Source organism: Littorina saxatilis, linkage group LG1 (assembly GCF_037325665.1).
Source record: "Littorina saxatilis isolate snail1 linkage group LG1, US_GU_Lsax_2.0, whole genome shotgun sequence".
Taxonomy (NCBI): Eukaryota; Metazoa; Mollusca; class Gastropoda; order Littorinimorpha; family Littorinidae; genus Littorina; species Littorina saxatilis.
Window position 1 is genome coordinate 73,281,270 of NC_090245.1, and position 22,327 is coordinate 73,303,596.

At 42.9% G+C, this 22,327-nt stretch overlaps 2 protein-coding genes across 10 annotated transcripts in view; one reads left to right on the forward strand and one right to left on the reverse strand.

Annotated features, from left to right (window-relative positions):
• The first annotated feature begins 1,098 nt into the window (after positions 1-1,098).
• Positions 1,099-19,252, forward strand: LOC138978399 (uncharacterized). 2 transcript variants are annotated; one of them, XM_070351133.1, is made up of 13 exons: positions 1,108-1,189; positions 2,837-3,021; positions 3,505-3,618; positions 4,516-4,662; positions 5,242-5,416; positions 6,046-6,196; positions 6,892-7,009; positions 8,126-8,299; positions 8,762-8,833; positions 9,238-9,292; positions 9,800-10,013; positions 18,281-18,504; positions 19,090-19,252. In XM_070351133.1, exons 2-13 carry the CDS (start codon positions 2,844-2,846, stop codon positions 19,175-19,177), a joined length of 1,710 nt encoding a protein of 569 aa, XP_070207234.1. In that variant the 5' UTR covers positions 1,108-1,189; positions 2,837-2,843; the 3' UTR covers positions 19,178-19,252. The 2 variants fall into 2 exon arrangements, with proteins under 2 accessions (XP_070207242.1, XP_070207234.1); XM_070351141.1 differs by lacking the exons at positions 18,281-18,504; positions 19,090-19,252 and adding an exon at positions 18,101-18,160 and having other exon boundaries at positions 1,099-1,190; positions 2,835-3,021.
• Positions 19,253-19,530: 278 nt separating this feature from the next.
• LOC138978350 (katanin p60 ATPase-containing subunit A-like 2) overlaps positions 19,531-22,327 on the reverse strand; it is a 39,184-nt gene continuing 36,387 nt past the window's right edge. For all 8 annotated transcript variants that reach the window (XM_070351083.1, XM_070351101.1, XM_070351074.1 and 5 more), the window contains one exon: positions 19,531-22,161. In XM_070351083.1, the coding sequence (XP_070207184.1) occupies positions 22,028-22,161 (134 nt within the window). In that variant the 3' untranslated portion in view covers positions 19,531-22,027. The remainder of the gene's footprint in view (positions 22,162-22,327) is intronic.

Consider the following 22,327-nt stretch of genomic DNA (forward strand, 5'->3'; position numbering starts at 1 on the left):
TATCGCCAATGTGTCTACCTTTATTTTTAAGTGAAGAGAGTATTTTCCTCTCAAAAAATTTGAGATAATAGAACAGGTGTTATTTCTCCTGAAGATGCAGCGTTCCTATACATGTATGGCTGTCTGAAGTACAAGTAGACTACCACACATACACACACATCGCTCGCACACACGCACCTACACAAGCACACATACATACACGTACCTACACAAAACCACATACACACACGCACCTACACAGGAACACATACACACACGCACCTACTCAAGCACACATACACACACGCACCTACACAAGCACACACACGCACCTACACAGGAACACATACACACACGCACCTACTCAAGCACACATACACACACGCACCTATACACAAGCACACACACGCCCCTACACAAGCACACATACACACACGCACCTACACAAGCACACATACCCCCACGCACCTATACACAAGCACACACGCCCCTACACAAGCACACACACGCACCTACACAAGCACACACACGCACCTACACAAGCACACACACGCACCTACACAAGAACACACAAGCACACGCACGCACCTACACAAGCACACACACGCACCTACACAAGCACACACAAGCACCTACACAAGCATACACATGCACCTACACAAGCACACAAACACACCTACGCAAGCACACACACGTACCTACACAAGCACACACACGCACCCAAACAAGCACACGCACGCACCCAAACAAGCACACATACACACACGCACCTACGCAAGCCCGCATACACACACGTACCAACACAAGCACACATGCGCGGACGAACGAACACACACAGCAATAGTTCCCCCCAAAAGTGTTCTACTTGGGAATATGATTATGGGTTAAAACATGTGTTTCGCTTTATCTGGACACAATCCTGTAATTATTTCTTCTTTTTCTGACGTTAGAGGTCATCTTGCTCTTTTGTATCGGATGACCCGGACATCGTGATTACAAATAAAAGGTCAAAATGTCACACCAAAAACAGCATGATACAGAAAGTCCCAGTAAAACGTTTTTAGGACAGTAGTCGGCTGTGTGTTCCTAACTGCCCTATTTCTCTTTTGAGATAAAAAAAAAAAAAAAAGATAAGATCTTTCTTTACGATTCAAGAACTTTTTCAAATAGGCTGATTTTTTTTCTACTTACCGCTGACTCGAACATAGAAGGTAAGTTTTATATTTCTAAATCTCCTTGTAACTAAATTTATATCGACTTTCTTGCGGGTAGATTGAAATATGTATAGAAACAATAATATTCACACGTGAATATGAGCATGAATATGTTGGAAACCGCATCAATAATGTAAACAATTGTGCTTATATTGCACACAGTTCGGTTACAGCAGACAAAAGTAGACAAAAAGTCGAAGTTTTAGGCAAGGGAAAGTTTTGAATTGTTTTCATTGTATCGTTTTGTACATTTAGTCAAGTTTTGACTAAATGTTTTAACATAGAGGGGGAATCGAGACGAGGGTCGTGGTGTATGTGTGTGTGTGTGTGTCTGTCTGTCTGTCTGTGCGTGTGTGTGTGTGTAGAGCGATTCAGACTAAACTACTCGGCCGATCTTTATGAAATTTTACATGAGAGTTCCTGGGTATGATATCCCCGGATTTTTTTGGATTTTTTTCGATAAATGTCTTTGATGACGTCATATCCGGCTTTTTGTAAAAGTTGAGGCGGCACTGTCACACCCTCATTTTTCAATCAAATTGATTGAAATTTTGGCCAAGCAATCTTCGACGAAGGCCGGACTTCGGTATTGCATTTCAGCTTGGTGGCTTAAAAATTAATTAATGACTTTGGTCATTAAAAATCTGAAAATTGTAAAAAAAATTTAAAAAAATTATAAAACGATCCAAATTTACGTTCATCTTATTCTTCATCATTTCCTGATTCCAAAAACATATAAATATGTTATATTTGGATTAAAAACAAGCTCTGAAAATTAAAAATATAAAAATTATGATCAAAATTAAATTTTCGAAATCAATTTAAAAACACTTTCATCTTATTCCTTGTCGGTTCCTGATTCCAAAAACATATAGATATGATATGTTTGGATTAAAAACACGCTCAGAAAGTTAAAACGAAGAGAGGTACAGTAAATAAGCGTGCTATGAAGCACAGCGCAACCGCTACCGCGCCAAACAGGCTCGTCACTTTCACTGCCTTTTGCACTAGCGGCGGACTACGTTCAGTTTCATTCTGTGAGTTCCACAGCTTGACTAAATGTAGTAATTTCGCCTTACGCGATTTGTTCTTAATTCTTCTTCAGCACCGACTTTTTCAGTCAGACTCAGTATTCATTTTAGGGCCTCTCTTACTCTAGAACTATCAGTGAAACAAGTTGGACGAAGACATATATAGATAATTACAACTTGAGAGCTGAATCGTTTCGACTACGCTTTTAAAAAGAGGAACAGATTCTGTTTTCATCGTCCATTCAGCTTTCCATTGTTCTTAACATACGTATGACGGTATGTCTTCATCTCTCTTTCTCTGTCTCTGTCTCTGACTCTCCCTGTCTCTCAGTCTCTGTCTTTGTCTCTGTCTCTGTCTCTGTCTTTGTCTCTGTCTCTGTCTCTCTCTCTCTCTGTGTCTCTCTCTCTCTCTCTCTCTCTCTCTCTCTCTCTCTCTCTCTCTCTCTCTCTCTCTCTCTCTCTCTCTCTCTCTCTCTCTCTCTCTCTCTCTCTCTCTTGCCAATGAACATAGAGCAGCCCGATCCCTTCATGATATTTTGTTCTCAAATTCCGAGTTTTGTCATTGTTGCCACTTGTTCATGTGCTTTCTCGCTGGCTGTCATGTTAACAGCTGCTGGACATGGGGTACCTCTGCCTGCTGCTGCCTCTGTTCCTGGCCGCGACAGCGTGGTCAAAATTCGTGCTGCAACCAGGCCCCTTCCTCAAACTGCCGGACAGGAACAACCGTTATACCGTCAACAATGGCGCCGCCAACAAGGCGTCATATGACAACCAAGAAAATTACCTTTACGTCATTGGTTTGTTACGTCAACTGTCACATTTATTTTGTTTGTTTGTTTGTTTGTTTGTTTGTTTGCTTGCTTGTTTGTTTGTTTGTGTGTTTGTTTGTTTGTTTGTTTGTTTGTTTGTTTGTTTGTTTGTATGCGTGTTTGTTTGTTTGTTTTGTTGTTTTTTGTTTAATTGATCCTTTTTTTCTTTCTTTCTTTTGTTCTTTCTTTCTCCCCTTGTTTTTCTTTGCTACTTTCTCTACCTTTTATAGACCTCATGGGAATCATGTATGTTTGTTTGTTTATTTGTTTGTTCGTTTAAATTAAGGAAAGACGCACGTGATTTGACCAACGCTCCCTACCCTATGAACTTACAAATTTTACACAAGAGATTAGCATTGCCAACGTTTTAACCAGACCAAAGACGGACTGCTGAATGCGTGTTGTCACTTGTCGATGTATTGTTTCATACGTTGTTACCACTGTGGGTCCTTGTGTGTTGTGCACGTGCAGGCTACAAGGCGGACTTGCTGCACATCGTCAACATGACGGACCCCAACACCCCCCAGCTCATCGCCAGCAAGTACTTCCAGATGGTCAACATGGGCCTGCCGGACAGCGTCAAGGGTTAGTGCTGGCAGGCTGGCTGGGTGGCTGTCTCATCTGTCTGTCTGTCTGTCTGTGTGTCACAACAGCCCCAAGCTCATCGCCAGCAAGTACTTCCAGATGGTTATCACGGGCCTGCCGGACAGCGTCATGGGTTAGTCAGGTTTGGCTGGCTGGCTGGCTGACTGGCTTGCTGGCTGGCTGTCTATCTGTCTGTCTGTCTCAACAGCCCCCGGTTTATCGCCAGCAAGGTCTTCAACATTGTCAACTTGGGTCTGCCTGACAGCTTCAAGGGGTTGTTGAATGTCTCTTTGTGTGTCCGGGTTTCTGCGTGGCTGTCTGGCTATCTCGCCTGCCCACTAACCTATTTGTCTGCCTAATTTAAACCCTTCATAAGTAGCCTAGTGACGCAATAACAAAATTTAAAAGTATCTGTCAAACGAAGTTTTTAAAAAAAAACAATCGGTCTGACCACCTTTATACCATTTATTTTCCTTTTTCACATTTGTATCGGTAAAGCACATAAGAAAATGTTATCACCACGTACAAACGCACAAACGAAATGTTGTAGTTTTCAGTAAACATGTACCCATTCCATTCAAGCAAAGTAACAATGTATGCGTAAGTGTATGTGAGTGTGCTTGAGTTGTTAATGCGAAATGTGTATGAGTGCGCCTTGAGTCGCCTTGTGGTGAGATATGTGCGATTGATAAATTCTCGTATTATTATTACTATTATTATTGATAAATGTGATACCATACTGTGTGAAAGGCATCCGAACCCCGATAATCGGTCGCAAAACCGGGGGTGTCGTTATCAGGAGGGGTCGTTATGGGAGGATCCACTGTATTGATAATGTTGAGGATATTACCTGTGAACACTATCCCTGTCCCTGACGCTCTCATTTTGCGCTGACAGTGTGTCGAGGTGGTACAAACCGCGAGTTCCTGGCCATTTCTTTCGAGTCTGTGGGGCAACTGGAAAAGTCGCATGTCTACCTGTTCCAGCTGTTTGACTCCACAAACTATGACGGGCCTCTGGTCAACCTCAAAGCACACGCCACGGGTCAGTGGATAGCATGTTTGGTTTCCAATTTCAAAGGCTTTAGGGTACTCCTTTCGAGCATATGATGGGGATGGTTTAAAACCGTCGTGAGACAAGGGAAAATCTGTAATATGAAGATCGACTTTGTTTTCATCTGTTCGATTTATCCTGTTCTTTTCCGTGTTGAAAGTCAATCGTTTCGAAAGAACAACTATTTCGATCTGCTGGTCTTCTCTTGCAACAATCATCATTATGTCCTGTTATGTTCACATTATGTTCTATGTTCACATTATGTTCTGTTATGTTCACATTATGTTCTATGTTCACATTATGTTCTGTTATGTTCACATAATGAATGGGTTTGACCCAGGAGACACTGAAGAGCTACAAGAAAGACGACTGATCAGAGCTGCTAACATTTGGGAAAGCAACCGCCATTAATTTGGACACAGATATCAAAACACACACACACAAAGTCACACACACACACACACACACACACACACACACACACACACACACACACACACACACACACACACACACACACACACACACACACACGTGCGCGCGCGTTCTATGGATGTATGTTGGCCACAGTGGAGGGGTTTGACCCGCGAGACATGGGGTGGAAGCGGGACTGCTCGGAGCTGCTCGTCCTCTCGGAGGGCAACCCGCACGAGGTCAACGGCATCTTCACCGACCCTCCTGCCACCATGGACATCCTCATCCCGAGCTTCGGCAACAACGTCGACAAGATCACCGTGCCCATCATGTGAGACCTGAGCATTTACCTTGTTACCTTGCAGCAAACTTACCTGTCGTCAGAGATTTTAGTTGCGGGGGGGGGGGGGGGAGGGGGGGCGGAGGGGGGCGGAGGGGGGGCTGGGGGGAGAGGGGTCCAGGAAGAACAATTTACGACTAAGAAGGCTCATGCTTCCAATCTGAGCTCGTTCCATTCGCTTTCCGTTTACGTTTGATTCCATGCTCGAGTGCGTCCCAAGTCTGCTTGAATGGTAACAGGTAAATGAATACAACGACTCTATTGTCGCAGTGGTAGTTCGTTCTTCGTGGGAAAGAAAAACTAATTTCTGTATTATCCGTTTTTCTGCTGCCTCGTGCAGTGCACGCAAATATTAGACTACAATTTAATCTGAAAAGCGGAACCGTCGGAAGTTTAACCTTTCCTATACATGTGTCAAAATTAACCTTTTTTGTAATGAAGCATTCTACAATGTAAATAGAAAGGGTGTCCTTTTGTCTCTGTTTTAACAATATAACAGTAGAAATGTACACACGTTTAAAGCCAACAGTCAGTCGTTTCCCTTCAGGCTAGTCCTTAAGAGGCGTAACCTCGTGCCTGTAGGACATTAATATTCTTCTCTTCCCTTTGCCCGTGTTCAGCGAGAGCGACCTGGAGGCAGCCAACGTGCGCTACATCTTCCAGCAGTGTGAGGGAGACGGCGACTCCACGGAACGCTCGTCCAGGGTGCAGGACCTCGAGCCCAAGGCCGTCTATGTCGACAGGAACGACATCGCCTTCGTCGTCTTCCAGGTCGGTAGGTGGGGGAGAATAGTACAATGTACAGTGTTCTTCTCAGTCCTCGGTCTTCCGTTTTTTAAGCATGCTTTTTTTGACCCCTTGACTACCAGAGGAATTGATTTTAAAAAATTCAATTAAAATCAGAACATACAAGGTTAACAAAAATTACACCAAAACTGAGAAAATGGTCTTTAGGGGGAGGCAATCATCTTGCTGCAATTCAAAGAGGAAATTATTTGCTTTGAATCCATGCAAGCTAATCCACGTGAGCTTATCTTCTTCTACTCGTTGTCGTCATCCTCATCCACCTCTTCTTTTCGTTGTTGCTGTGTGTGTGTGTGTGTGTGTGTGTGTGTGTGTGTGTGTGTGTGTGTGTGTGTGTGTGTGTGTGTGTGTGTGGGTGTGTGTGTGTATGTGTGGGTGTGTGTGTGTGGGTGTGTGTGTGTGTGTGTGTGTGCCAAAAAGGTGGTGTACTAATACCCTATTGCCCTGCTTGCGCGCCTTTCGACCTGTTTGCCTACTCACCTGTTTGTCTTTTCCCTAGTATGTTCGTCCGTCTGTCCATTGATCTTGTGAAACAACTAGCTGTATGTATGTCTTCTCCCTCTGGCTATAGCTTACTGTCATTCTGCTGATCTTGAATTGTTTTTTGAATTTGATCTGAACATGTTTGGGATAGGACGATATATCCTGATGTACTCTTACAGGACAACAATGCCATGGGCACCCTGAACATGTCGGACCCATTCGCCAAAATGCAGTACTATGACTTAGGCAGGAAGGACTGGTCTTCCTTCGGCTTGGATGGCTCCTACGATGATGGAGGTTCGTGCATCTTTAGATGCCCAGTATTTATAATACGTTTTCCGCCGAGAATGCATATGAAGAGAGATGACAGTTACTCAGTGAACCAATTGGGGTTGTTTTCTTCTCGATCCTCGGTTATTACAACGTGTGAGCTTTTATTTCGAGATGAAAATGATTGTGTCTTACAACATTACGTTATGCGAGTTGTCATCCGCGTGTTTTCTTTGGAAATAGCAGCAAGAACGATCAAGCTTGTCTCTGTAGCAAAGCCGCCTTAATAGCAGAAAAGTCATGCATGGCATGTATGCAAATGTATGCAAATAAATTATGTGTCAAATATGCAAATACATGACATTTATGCAAATTCCGGCGATGTACGTGCTAATGTCGAAGTACATTATTCGATTTCTATAAGAGCACCCCCCAAAAAAGATAAAATATCAGATAAAAGAAGTGAATGCAGGTTCCCTTCAAAGTCAGACTGACTCAGCAAGAACGTTTTTTCAGAGAAAACTGTGTTCGCTGTAACTGCCATTTTCGCAATAATGATTAATTGATTAAGCAGCAATATCAACATTGAGAATACTACATGGCTTGCTGTGTCGTCCCAGATTTACACGAGTTGCTTTTTACATTTAGTCAAGTTTTGATTTAAATATTGAATTGCGAGCGAAAGCGAGCTTTTCAATATTTGAAAAAGCAATGAGTGTAAATCTGGTCAGATTCAGCAAGCCATGTAGTATTCTGTTTATCCTACATACTGTACTTACACGTGTATTTTACTCAAAACGTCCCGCAGTCGAGGTGTCTAAATTGAAGACGCTTCTTCTGAAACCTCGATCTCTTCCAAAGACACATATAGTCTCGTGCAATCTTTAACGTCAAATAAAAAAACCGTTACTATTTAGAAAGTGTAGCGTGACGTGTTAGTTCTGGAAACTCTTCCAGGGAAAACAGCACGAGCAAATGACGTTTGTCTCGGTGACTTTGACATCATAAGCAGTGGAAAAGCAGGTCCCTGCCAGACTAATTTGACACGACCTCATTTACATGGTATACACACGTGTGGTTTGAACGATATTGTTATCTCACGAGTGGTCTCTCTCACGTATGTAAGATACATTCTTTTAACAGGTCTGAACCTGAAGTCACGCATGCTGCAGAGTTTCTACCAGCCCCGGGACCTGGACGGTGTCTATGTGGACGGCAAACTGTGGCTGGTGACGGCTGACGCTGGCTCCATCAGGAAATACTCCCTCTCCTCTTGTTCCTTTGACGAGAGCTCCACTGCTAGGAACTGGAATCAGCGTGAGTGAGATAGAGAGACACAGAGAGAAAGAGAGAGAGAGAGACAGTCAGAGAGAAAGACTGACAGACAGACAAAGAGAGAGAGAAAGAGAGGGAGAGAAAGAGAGAGAGAGTGTGTGTGTTTTATGTGTCTGTGTGTGTGCTTGTGTGCATGCGTGTGTGGATACGTGTGCGTGCGTGCGAGCGTGCGTGCGTACGTGTAAGTGTGGTAACCGGCACTGATTTGTCAGTGTGAAAGAACAGACCGGCCTCAGCATGGCAAACACTCGGTGAAGCTCACCAAAGACAGAAATGAATGGGGAAAAAGCAACGTTTTCATTCTGTGTGTCCCCCGAAACGAACCTCCCGGTCTGTGTTGAAGTCACACAGGTTTTTTAAATAACATAAATTTAAAGGAGTTCTCAGGCAGGTTTTTGTCAGTGGAAAACACATAGGAAAATCACTCTTCTATTATTTGTGCAGCTTTTGCAGATGGGCTCACAGCGGCTGAGGTACAACAGCTTGACTCTGACATGAACAGCAACGCCGAAATTGGTTAGTTTATACTTTTTTTCTTTTTTTTTAAATCTGCAGTTCGCTCGGTGAAGGTGTCTGTGTTTAGAAATGTTCTTGCAGAGAGAGAGAGAGAGAGAGAGAGAGAGAGAGAGAGAGAGAGAGAGAGAGAGAGAGAGAGAGAGAGAGAGTTTGTGTGCGTGCGTGCGTGTGTGTGTGCGTGTGTGTGTGTGTGTGTGTGCGTGCGTGCGAGTTTGCGTGCGTGCGTGCGTGCGTGCGAGCGTTACGTTGCGTGCGTGCGTGCGAGCGTTACGTTGCGTGCGTGCGTGCGTGCGCAGTCAAATACTTTTCGGACTATTTAGAAAAACACGGAAGCTAATTCCATGAATATCACAAAAGTTAGATATTCCGGACAACTTATTTACTTTGCTTTGTGCGTTCTCCAGGTCGACTGAGTGTGAGCAAACTCAGGCAGAGTTCTGACGGATGGGACTCAGCGTTGTAAGTTATTTGTCATTTTTAGGTGACATAAACTGATCTAATCAGTGATTAGGTATGCATTGAAATAAAGTAACTCCGCGAAGCCGACATCATGTGACTCAGAGGAGGGCTGGCGAGACAGGTAATACAGAAGTTAAACAATTTTCATTCAGAAATTGTTGTTGTTGGTGGCCGGGTGGGATATTTTTTAGGCAAAGGACTTGGACTGTTTCTAAATCTACTTTTGACCTGGAGTGTTCATAAATATGCTTTAAATATTCAACATCAACAACAAAACCATTTTGTTCCTGTCTACCTTGTTGCAAAATCGGCTCGTTTTGTCGCAAAAAAAGCATTCAAAACCGCAACAAAAGCCGACTCGTAATGCGTGTGCAAGCAAACTTATTGTCCAGATACATAGGCACTCTCTTGAGCACTCTTTTGCTCTTATCTCTCACGCAGTAATCTGTACGCATCACCACTGAAAGTTCTTATGTTTGAGCTAACAGAGTTGACTTGACTTGACAGCCAGGGTTACGACTTCGTCTGCACATACGGCGGTCGCGGCTTCTCCATCATAGACCCTGCAACGATGTCTCGCGTCTTCGACAGCGGCGACGACTTTGAGCGCTACTACACGAGTCTAGACGCCACGGAGCCGCAGAAGGCCATCTTCAACGCCAAGGTTGGAGGCTACAGCACCGCGCAGTCCTCGCAGGTCGACAGGGCCTCGCCTGAACAGGTGAGAAAATGCCACTGTTCAGTGTTTGTCTGTGATTGTGTGTGTGTTGTTTTTGTTGTTGTGTTTTCTTGTTTTTATATTTAGTCAATTTTGACTAAATATTTTAACATCGAGGGGGAATCGAAACGAGGGTCGTGGTGTATGTGCGTGTGTGTGTGCGTGTGTGTGTGTGTGTGTCTGTGTGTGTGTGTGTGTAGAGCGATTCAGACTAAACTACTGGACCGATCTTTATGAAATTTGACATGAGAGTTCCTGGGTATGAAATCCCCGAACGTTTTTTTCATTTTTTTGATAAATGTCTTTGAGGCCAACAAATTCAGATGCTCAGAGAACCACCCAATGAAAGAAAGGCTCCAAACGCTATCATCAGGCAGACTAAAAAGATCAAGCTTTGCTGTGGAGGCCAGAGCACTGAACAGGAAGCACCAAGAAACCCTCCCTAACCAGGTCATTCCCATCTCCTTTTCCCTCGACGCCCCACCTTGGGAAGATAGAGAAGAAACTGTCACTGTCCAAACAACAATACCCCATATCAACAACAAAGGTGAACATAGCGACCAAGCCTTGAAAGCCCTGACGTTGGCAACGCTTGAGGAAAGATACCCTGATGATGCCTGGATCCGGGTGTATACGGACGGCTCAGCCACAAATGCCGTCAAAAGTGGAGGAGCTGGGGTCCACATCCAATACCCCGGTGGAGAACGGACGGAAGAGACGCTTCCGACCGGCCTTTACTGCACCAACTACAAGGCAGAGGTAGACGCTCTCATTCAGGCAGCACACACCATCGCGACAAGAGCAGACCACAACACAAATGTCGTCTTCCTAACAGACGCCCTCTCTGTGCTGCAAGCCTATAACAGTGACAGTCAACCCTCATTGAAGAAGGCCCTCAACAACATCAAGAGCCTACGGACAGTGCTTCAGTGGATCCCCTCACACTGCGGCATAGAGGGAAATGAGAAAGCCGATGACCTGGCAAAATCCGGTGCAAAAAAAGAACAAGAAGACAACGCCGTGAGCCTTGCCGAGCTAAATACCATCACTAAAGCCCTGTTCCGAACCCCGGCTCAAAAAGACAGCCTTCACCTGCTCACAAGACCAGAGCAGGTTACCATCTTTAGGCTGCGAACAGGGCACAACAGGCTGAACAAACACCTCCACTCAAAGCTGAAAGTTGTGCCATCCCCGATGTGTCCCTGTGAAGAAGCAGAGCAGGACACCCACCACATCCTACAAGACTGCGGGAACTTCCAGTTGTTGAGAAGGAAGATGTGGCCGGAGCCGACCCCCATCCAGGATAAGCTGTACGGCACGGCGGCGTCCCTGCAGATGACCACTACATTTCTCAATTGGACTGGTCTCCACGTGTAGCGGCAACAAGAAGAAGAAGAAGACGTCATATCCGGCTTTTCGTGAAAGTTGAGGTGGCACTGTCACGCCCTCATTTTTCAACCAAATTGGTTGAAATTTTGGTCAAGTAATCTTCGACGAAGCCCGGACTTCGGTATTGCATTTCAGCTTGGTGGCTTAAAAATTAATTAATGACTTTGGTCATTAAAAATCTGAAAATTGTAAAAAAAAATAAAAATTTATAAAACGATCCAAATTTACGTTTATCTTATTCTTCATCAATTGCTGATTCCAAAAACATATAAATATGTTATATTTGGATTAAAAACAAGCTCTGAAAATTAAATATATGTGATAAGGTGGAGTGGAAGGGGGGAAGGCCAGGAAGTATTCACATGAGACGCCGAGACAGAGGTTGATCTAACATGTCTTTATTAAAATACACCAGAAGGCAGTGTCTGCAGACACATGAAAAAGAAAGGAAAACAACATAAGAACATGACACAATGAAGCGCAAAGGAAATGTTCATAACGATAACAAATACTCAGCTGTTAAGCTGAAATAAAAAGGAAGGGGAAGAAAGGAGAGACAAACCTAATTCCCTAAACAAACGATCACGGATATCGAAGCGTGACAGTGAACATTGTTAGCGTGTAAGTAGCGTTAGGGGCAAAACAACGAAACAGACGCTATGACGTCACTATACTGCCGATCAAAATGGCTAACACATAGTACTTGCACACCAATGCATCAATCACACGCTCATAACACATCATAGGCCTGATCAAACCTAGCAAATACAATAATACAAACAAGAACCAAACTCTACTTACAGTTCACTCTTCAATGCAGAATTAAACAAACGAAGTTATGGCGGGGCCGTTCAACAAATCGCCGGTCTCAAATCACTCAACACACACACACAGACCGCCCAGGGTCTTGTCACCTTCGCGTCACGGGTCAGACTGACCGCCTCACGCTATCGGGGGCCGAATGCGCGCGCACAATACGAATTAACCAATCAGCATGTAAACATTCAACCAACCACGACACATGCATCCTAAGCACAAGTACAACAAAGGCATACAGTGATACACACATGGTCGCCTCACGGGGAATAAACGGGACAGGGATTGGCAGAGAAAAGCAAAGACAGTGGCCGTGAAATCTCCACACGGCTACATCCCCCCCAACTCTTTAACAAACTGCGGCCTCGCAGATTGAACGCCCCAGGACGAGCTGAACGTGACATTACAACGCAATACAAACGTAGAAGGAACAAAACATCGACGAGTAACCAAAATTAGCATTGAACAATAAAAGTTGACACGCAAGTCACACAAACCATTTAAGCAAAATCAACCAAACCACATGAGCCAATGACTATAGATGCTAATATAAAACTCCAGTCTTGATTCAGATATAACAGTAGGAGAGAACCTTGATTGCTTATCGGTGCACCAACTGTTTCTTTCTGTCTTAACACAAGTGTAGAAAGGTCATGGTCAGATCACCAGCTTAGGGAAGAAAGTTCTCCGGAGTGGACGCGGGGGTAGCCTAACGGGAGCGGGGGAACAGGGGAAAGGATTACACTCGGACTCACAAGGCTGCTCAGCGTCTGCTAGCTTCACAGGGGGTGGAACTGTCTCCTGACTTTGACTTCCAGCAGACACAAGATCCGTCTGGCTGGCCTGCTCTCGTAGAACTTGTCGGATGACTGCTAGCCTATGACCTACACAGTATGGCTCACTAGGCTGTCGCCATGACAACGGCTGCTTGCACACTGGACGCTTCGCTGGGCACCTGCTCTGGAGATGCCCGCTGCGGCCACAAATCCAGCAGCGTGGTTTCGAAGATGGTAGTAACTTCCCTGAGGCAACTTTGGGAACGGCAGGCACACGATGATTCATTTCGACTGACAGCTGTGTGGATTTCGCCGCCAGCGCACTGACTTCTACATGCATTTCGTTCAAAGCAGAACTTTCCTCTGCAGCAGCTTGCTTCACTAACTCAAAGTCCTCTCCCATCCATCTGAGAGCTTCCGCTCGCACTACAGCAAAAGATGCACCCTCACGCTTTCTAGCAAACTCCCTCAGATCCCGTCTCAACTCAGACAAACAAAGTCCATTGATAAAATGACCTCGGAGGGTAATATCCTTAAGGGTATCAGGTTCCACAGCGTTAACCTTCATCTGGGTAGCCTGCAATGCGTGGGCATAGTCAAGAACGCTTTCCTCTTGACTCTGGTTGCGCTCATAGAACGCTGACATCTGTGCAACCACGCAGGTGTGATCTCCAAAAGTGTCTTGCAAGATGTTCAATACAAAGTTGGCAGTGGCGGTCTCCTGTGGGGGATGCAGATTTACCTCCCTCCTGGCTGGCCCAGCAAGTGACTGGATCAGCCATTCAGCAGTTTCGCCGCCCAGTGCCCCCAGGTTGAAGTGGGCAATGATGCGACGAGCCTCCGTAACGAAGTCGTCTAGTGAACAGCCATCTTCGCCGCTAGTGAAGAGGGGAAGCCTGGGAGGGGAAAACATTTGCCACTGCGGTCTAGGAGCCACGTCGACCGCCATCTTTGATACGCCGAGTACCTCCTACACTGCCTTCTGATGTTAATTATGGCGTCTCTACTTCCTGAACCCTGCTGCGCAGCGCCATTTGTGATAAGGTGGAGTGGAAGGGGGGAAGGCCAGGAAGTATTCACATGAGACGCCGAGACAGAGGTTGATCTAACATGTCTTTATTAAAATACACCAGAAGGCAGTGTCTGCAGACACATGAAAAAGAAAGGAAAACAACATAAGAACATGACACAATGAAGCGCAAAGGAAATGTTCATAACGATAACAAATACTCAGCTGTTAAGCTGAAATAAAAAGGAAGGGGAAGAAAGGAGAGACAAACCTAATTCCCTAAACAAACGATCACGGATATCGAAGCGTGACAGTGAACATTGTTAGCGTGTAAGTAGCGTTAGGGGCAAAACAACGAAACAGACGCTATGACGTCACTATACTGCCGATCAAAATGGCTAACACATAGTACTTGCACACCAATGCATCAATCACACGCTCATAACACATCATAGGCCTGATCAAACCTAGCAAATACAATAATACAAACAAGAACCAAACTCTACTTACAGTTCACTCTTCAATGCAGAATTAAACAAACGAAGTTATGGCGGGGCCGTTCAACAAATCGCCGGTCTCAAATCACTCAACACACACACACAGACCGCCCAGGGTCTTGTCACCTTCGCGTCACGGGTCAGACTGACCGCCTCACGCTATCGGGGGCCGAATGCGCGCGCACAATACGAATTAACCAATCAGCATGTAAACATTCAACCAACCACGACACAGCATCCTAAGCACAAGTACAACAAGAAAAATGTTCATTCAAAATGAACAGCGTCGATGCAATGTCCACCAAAGATTTATTTTGGGAAGTGTTAAAAGGTTAGGGTCAAAAGTCAATGAATTGCATGTTGTGCTGGATATATAAATTGTTTATTTCAGTCAATGCTTGCTATGAATTGATCAAACAGCCACAAGAAAAAACAAGTCGCGTAAGGCGAAATTACTACATTTAGTGAAGCTGTGGAACTCACAGAATGAAACTGAACGTAGTCCGCCGCTAGTGCAAAAGGCAGTGAAAGTGACGAGCCTGTTTGGCGCGGTAACGGTTGCGCTGTGCTTCATAACACGCTTTACTGTACCTCTCTTCGTTTTAACTTTCTGAGCGTGTTTTTAATCCAAACATATCATATCTATATGTTTTTGGAATCAGGAACCGACAAGGAATAAGATGAAATAGATTTTAAAACGATTTCGGAAATTTAATTTTGATCATAATTTTCAGAGCTTGTTTTTAATCCAAATATAACATATTTATATGTTTTTGGAATCAGAAAAGGATGAAGAATAAGATGAACGTAAATTTGAATCGTTTTATAATTTATTTATTTTTTTACAATTTTCAGATTTTTAATGACCAAAGTCATTAATTAATTTTTAAGCCACCAAACTGAAATGCAATACGGAAGTCCGGCCTTCGTCGAAGATTGCTTGGCCAAAATTTCAATCAATTTGATTGAAAAATGAGGGTGTGACAGTGCAGCCTCAACTTGTACAAAAAAGCCGGATATGACGTCATAAAAGACGTTTATAAAAATTAAAAAAATATATAAAACGTCCTGGAATATCATTCCCAGGAAGTCTCATGTCAAATTTCATAAAGATCGGTCCAGTAGTTTAGTCTGAATCGTTCTACACACACACACACAGACAGACACACACACACACACACACACACACACACACACACACACACACACACACACACACACACACACACACACGCACATACACCAAGACCCTCGTCTCGATTCCCCCCTCTATGTTAAGACATTTAGTAACAACTTTTTAATTAAAAAATAGAGCTTGTTTGAAACAGGTAGAAAGGAAGAGTTGATATTGCAATATCTGTACGTGGGAATGTGGTGAAAAAGAGTGCTAAAAGTAGTAAGTCGGCCTCAGATCCATTTCAAATATTTATTGCAGAAAAACAAAATACAAATTAAAAACAAAACCACAGAACCATTACCAGGTGTCATAGGAATGTTTGAAAACAATAGTTTTAATTTTACACTGTAAATACAGGAATCAGAATTAAACACCTCAAATTGGCACATGCATAATGAATCACCTGGAATTGCAACAGGGAGATACTGAAGTAATTGGAAACAAACACTTGAAATTGACAGAGAAACAATTGAAAATATATTACTGACATGAGCGTACAATATTTTAATGGAAGTGCATTTTTAGCACGAAGCATCCGCAGGAGGATGCACTAACAATTACATAGTGCCACAAAATGTGTACGGACATTTCACAACCGTGCATTATTAGCACAGAACACATACATGGGGGCGCACAAAACATTATTGTACCATGATGATGATCGGGATTGTTGAAGATCTTTTCTTGTGCAAGGCGCCCCTGTATGACCGCAACTGATCCAACCGGCCGCATCTGAACAAACGACGTCGAAACGGCGCGAAACACGTCCTCTCGGTTGGTCTCGGATTGACTCGGCTCCTCTCGGTCTTTTTTTGTGTGTGTCTTTTTTTCTTTTCCTTATGGTCGGAGTGGTATATTTATGTACATCTTAGATTAAAAAAAACACCCGAAAGCTGTGTTTAATCGTTTCGCGTAAATTGTACATTTTTTTTCAGCTTTGAAATTGTTTTGGCTTGGAGAGTCCGCGCGCTTTGGCTTGGAGACTAATTCTCCACAGGCACGTTCTTCCCAACCACAGATACCAGCGTCGTCCGCGACGCTGGAACAAAGACATACAGTGATACACACATGGTCGCCTCACGGGGAATAAACGGGACAGGGCTTGGCAGAGAAAAGCAAAGACAGTGGCCGTGAAATCTCCACACGGCTACATCTATAAAAATTATTATCAAAATTAAATTGTCCAAATCAATTTAAAAACCCTTTCATCTTATTCCTTGTCGGTTCCTGATTCCAAAAACATATAGATATGATATGTTTGGATTAAAAACACGCTCAGAAAGTTAAAACAAAGAGAGGTACAGAAAAGCGTGCTATCCTTCTTAGCGCAACTACTACCCCGCTCTTCTTGTCAATTTCACTGCCTTTGCCATGAGCGGTGGACTGACGATGCTACGAGTATACGGTCTTGCTGAAAAATGGCATTGCGTTCAGTTTCATTCTGTGAGTTCGACAGCTACTTGACTAAATATTGTATTTTCGCCTTACGCGACTTGTTTTGGTTTGTTATTGCTTGTTTTAATTATTTGCTGGCTTATATTAAGTTGTTAGCTTGCTTGATTTGTCTGTTAGTCTCAGTGTCACTCTGTGTTTGTCTCTGTCTGTCTGTCTGTCTGTCTGTCTGTATTTCTCTCTGCCTCATTCTCTCCCTCTCTGCTCGCAGACTCGTGGTGTGTGTCTCGGCACTTACTACTCATTCCCTCTCGCTTTCCTAATGTTCAAGAATATAACCTTGACAATTGTCTGGGGGGGGGGGGGGGGGGGATGGAATGGTCATGCATAAGCCACAGCCCACCCGATTTGGACACAGCGACGAAAATGAAATGAAATGAATCCAAGTGAGCCTGCTTCTCTCAGTCATCGACGGCTTTAGGAGGTACACCTCCGTCTTATGGGTTTCTTCTTCTTCTTCTTCTTCGTTCATGGTCTGAAACTCCCACGTTCACTCATGTTTTTGCACGAGTGGATTTGTTCGTGTATGACCGTTTTTACCCAGCCATTCGGGAGAAACATGCTGGGTATTTTCGAGTTTCTATAACCCGCCGAACTCTGACATGGATTACAGGATCTTTTCCGTGCGCACTTGGTCTTGTGCTTGATTGTACACACGAAGGGGGATAAGGCACTAGCAGGTCTGCACATAAGTTGACCTGGGAGATCGGAAAAATCTAAACCCTTAACCCGTCTTATGGGTTTGAATCTTATTCTAATCCGACATTTCAACAGCCCCTCAACTATATTTTTCTTGTTTCTTTTTTTCAAACGCTAAAATGAATCTCCTTTTTTCCTTAGCCCTTCATTGTTGTATCAGTAATGGTGCAATTACTTGAAGGATGGACGTTTAATAATCTGTTATCCTTGGCTTTGGCTTGAAGCACGCGCAAATCTCCTCATTAGATGCTAATCATCCTTGCTTTGGTTTCCAGGGTCCACAACCATCCAACATTGCGGTCGTGCAACGCAGTGCATAAAATGAATCTCCTTTTTTTTCCTTGGCCTTTTGTTATTGTATCAGTAATGGTGCAATTACTTGAAGGATGAACTTTTAAGCTTTTATTCTTGACTTTGACTCATTAGATGATAATCATCCTTGCTTTGGGTGCCAGGGTCCACAACCATCCAACATTGCGGTCGTGCAACGCAGTGACAGCACCTCTCTAGTGGTCATCGCTAACGGCGTGACGGGAGGACTCTACACCTACTCGGTCACCTCGGGGCCAGTGGTCAACTTTGAGGGCTTCGTGCGTCGTGGTCAGCCCGGCCTGTCCTGGACTGAGGCGTATGCCATGGACAGTGACGCTGTGGGCGAGCCGCACATCACGGATCTCCTGTGAGTGTTGCCAGGCAACGTTTGCAACTTTTGTGTGTGTCTGTGTGTACATTTGTTGGTTGGTTTGATTTTGTTTTTACAAGTTTGCTCGATAGAGGAGACCAGATAAGAACTCCGTTTGGTAATGATACTGATGGGGTTATATACATGCGCTTATTGTTGTTTTTTGTTGTTGTTGTTTTTGGGGTTTAAATTGAAACTGCTATGACTAGTGTTGTAGGTCGAGCAAAACCAAGGTGACTAGTATAGCTAGACAAATTGAAGAAAACTGGAGCTATAAAATTGTGCCACACGTTCGGTGCTGGCTAGACATCCGGGGTATTTTGGTTCCAGACTAAGCTGTCTGAGAATAACCCAAATATGTCGCCCTATTCTAGACCAAATGCTGACACAGAAGCCTGTTGAATAGGAATAAACCAATTCAGAATACAGGAGTACATCGTTCGCCCGACATAACAACATTTACGATTGAGGCTTAAATGTCTTTATTGTATAATTCTGTGTACAAACGTGCCAGCATGACCTGTGCAATCACAAGATCCTCGGTCTAACCGCAAAATTGCTTTTTTCCCCCCCGTCTCTCAGCACTTTTGAGGACCAGGGTCAGACAACCGTGGTGGCAGTCAGCAGTACGGCAGGTGCCATCAGTATCTACAGAGTGGAGGAGGTGTGAATCGTCACTGTCCCTGTAGTAATTACCTCCCTGCATTTCCACATACTGTACAATAAACTTTAATGCAACACTTTCTTTCTCAGAAACTTGTTGTTGATTTTGTGTGTGTGTGTGTGTGTGTGTGTGTGTGTGTGTGTGTGTGTGTGTGTGTGTGTGTGTGTGTGTGTGTGTGTGTGTGTGTGTGTTGAAGTTACATGTAGTAAACGTTGCTTTGCAACAAACTTTCGCCTTGTTTTGGGATGTCAGACATTTTCACAACAAATGTAAATTAGACAAGTAAAAGGTGGTGACTAAAATAATTCAACCGTAAACATGCTCTTGCAGACAACAATACATTGAATCACACAGTGTAATTCTTTAAGCTTACGAGATTTAATCCAAAAGCGGTCAAAATCTACGTACCGGAATGGTTCAACTATCAACAAGTACAAACATTTGAGCAGAACATGCAATCATTTCCATCCACTGAACAAAATAAATCTCTGTCCTACACACAGACACACACATGCACCAGCACATTTAATCAGCCAATCAACTGTATTATTAAATTGCCACTGCAAAACGGTTAGAAAATATTGTTTGTCAAAATCAGGGCAAAACATTTGCATAAAGTTGAAGTATTTCCACAGTTTTGTTCTGAATGATTACATTTCTGTAGATATTCCACTGCATCCAATTCTCAGAACAGTTATAAATATATCAACTACTTTACACATGACCCTGACATCATTTCATGCTTACAAAATGACACGACAGAGGTATTCAAAAAGCACATTACTGGCAAAGAACCAGTGGACGGAAAAGGATATTCATTTTAAAAAAAACTCTTCATGATTCTACTTCAACTTATAGCAGCGAGGTATGTGCATTTAATTCTGCACCCCACGCAATATAAATAAACATCTTTATCATTGTCAGGACGGTAAGTAACGAGAAAAAAAAAGCCAAGCAACAGTGTACACATGTCGACATGATGTGTAGCAGAATTTAAGCCAACAAAATGCAAATTGTACCTCAAGTTTTGCCTTTTAACACAGACGGAAAAATATCAAAGACATTTAAGCAGCAAAAGCCATGAGGCTAAAATGCAAACACTTAGGTAATTGAAGCCCATGAAATGCCTAAGAAAGAAAAAACAACTGCCTCCTTTGAAAAAAAAAATTCCAAAACATTTCTGGTGATGTTGGTCGAGTCATTTTCTTGACATAAATATTGATCGATGAATCTTTTTCAAACACAAACTGGGTTGTAATCTAACATATAATTAGAATAATCAAAATAAATATTCAAAATGGCCTTTATTTTAATATGTTGCATTTGTAACAATTTCTTTTATGCAGATTTTGTGGATGCTTAAATTCACTCATTTTCAGGCTAACAAATATTGTGGATATTTTACTTAAAGTATTTCTTTAAAAAAGATGCTTTGTTTTCAGCAATCGCAAGTCCATCATATGTCTTCAAGCCCAACACATTTCAAAACAGAAAACAGTGACATGAAAAGCATCATTTCTTGATCTAATCCTCAACTTGCTTTTTTCATAAACATAATGCAAACAAAATTAAAACAATGTAAACATTCTCATACCACACCCCTCTCAGTTGCACATTATTATTCTCGTTTCTCTCTTTCTCACATTGTCAGAAAAAACATGCACACGTGAAAACATTCACAAATAGAAACAATCAGAAAGAAAATTCTTAGGTAACTGTAATCTTCAATACATTAATACTGAATTGTTGAAATGGATCACTGACATTTCATGTGATTTGTAAAGCATGAACACTCTCGACAGCCAGTTAAATATGCACAGAACATGCAAACATTTTTCATTTGGAATGTCTGATCCATGGTCAGAGAAATATACCTCTCAAATCACTTTCACAACATATCACAATGGCAACAATTTGATAATTGCATTTATTCATTTCAAATGTTGCTTATCACTTGCATTTATTGAGTGGGTTGTCTCCACATGAATCTAATTCAGAAACGTATCCCTACTACAAAAATAAAAGGAAAAGATGAAAAAAGTAGAGGGGGGGGGGGGGGGGGGGGGGGGGGGCTCGGGGTTGGTGGGGGATTGCGGAGAGTGTACGGAGACTTGCAGTGAGGACAGTTGTGCTTGTAAATACTATTTACAACAATTAAAAACATTTTCAACAAAATGCACAGTAAACCTCTGCTACTCAAATTACACCACAGACATGTCAACATTGTCAAATATTTTGCATAAATTATCTTGTCTTAATTCATTTTTTTTAAACATCAACCAAAAGAATTGTTGTCTGGTTAACAAAACTGCCTTGACCAAATCATACAAAATTATCAATTCCTGGACGATCCAAACTAACACTTGCAAAATGATTTATATTGGAACAGTCTGTCGCCATTTTCTGTAAAATAAAAAAGAGCAAACCTCTGAGCCAATTTTATTACAAAAAAATCCCAACACAAAAAGTAGTTCTTCAGATCTGTTTTATTATCAGTATCACATGGTTTAATATTATAGAGATGCATTATTGCTGTTTCAACGGTACACGTTTCTTCAAATTCCCACTTTGTCATTCACACACACACACACACACACACACACACACACACACACACACACACACACACGCAAATGCATATACACGCAGAGATAACAAACCCTTAACAGTTTTGAAACACACGCAGATTCATAACATTCAAAGTACAAGTACTCTTCTGTGCTAGCAAACATCAGCACTTGTAAAGTTTTCAAGACTGCAGAAAACTATAGACAGTCTGCATCATGTTTGCAACACACACAAAAGCACACACAGGAAACACACAACTGCAACAAGAACAGTGTGTTTAAACAACACTCAGACGGACTCGTATTCTCGCTGCCAGCGACTGTATTTGTCTTTCAGAAGTTTAGCTGATGGTTTGGTTCTTTCAATGGCGGACAGAACATCATGTGTCTGTATTGTGTCCAGCGTTATGTGAAGTTCTTCACCTGAAAACAAGAAAATTAATATCAGTTGGAATGTTAAAACCGAAATTAAATTAACGTCAGTTTACAAGAAAATTATTGGCTCATTAGACCAACACACACGCACAAACCATACACTGACGCATGTACACATGCGCACACACACACACACACACAAACGTTTGCAAAA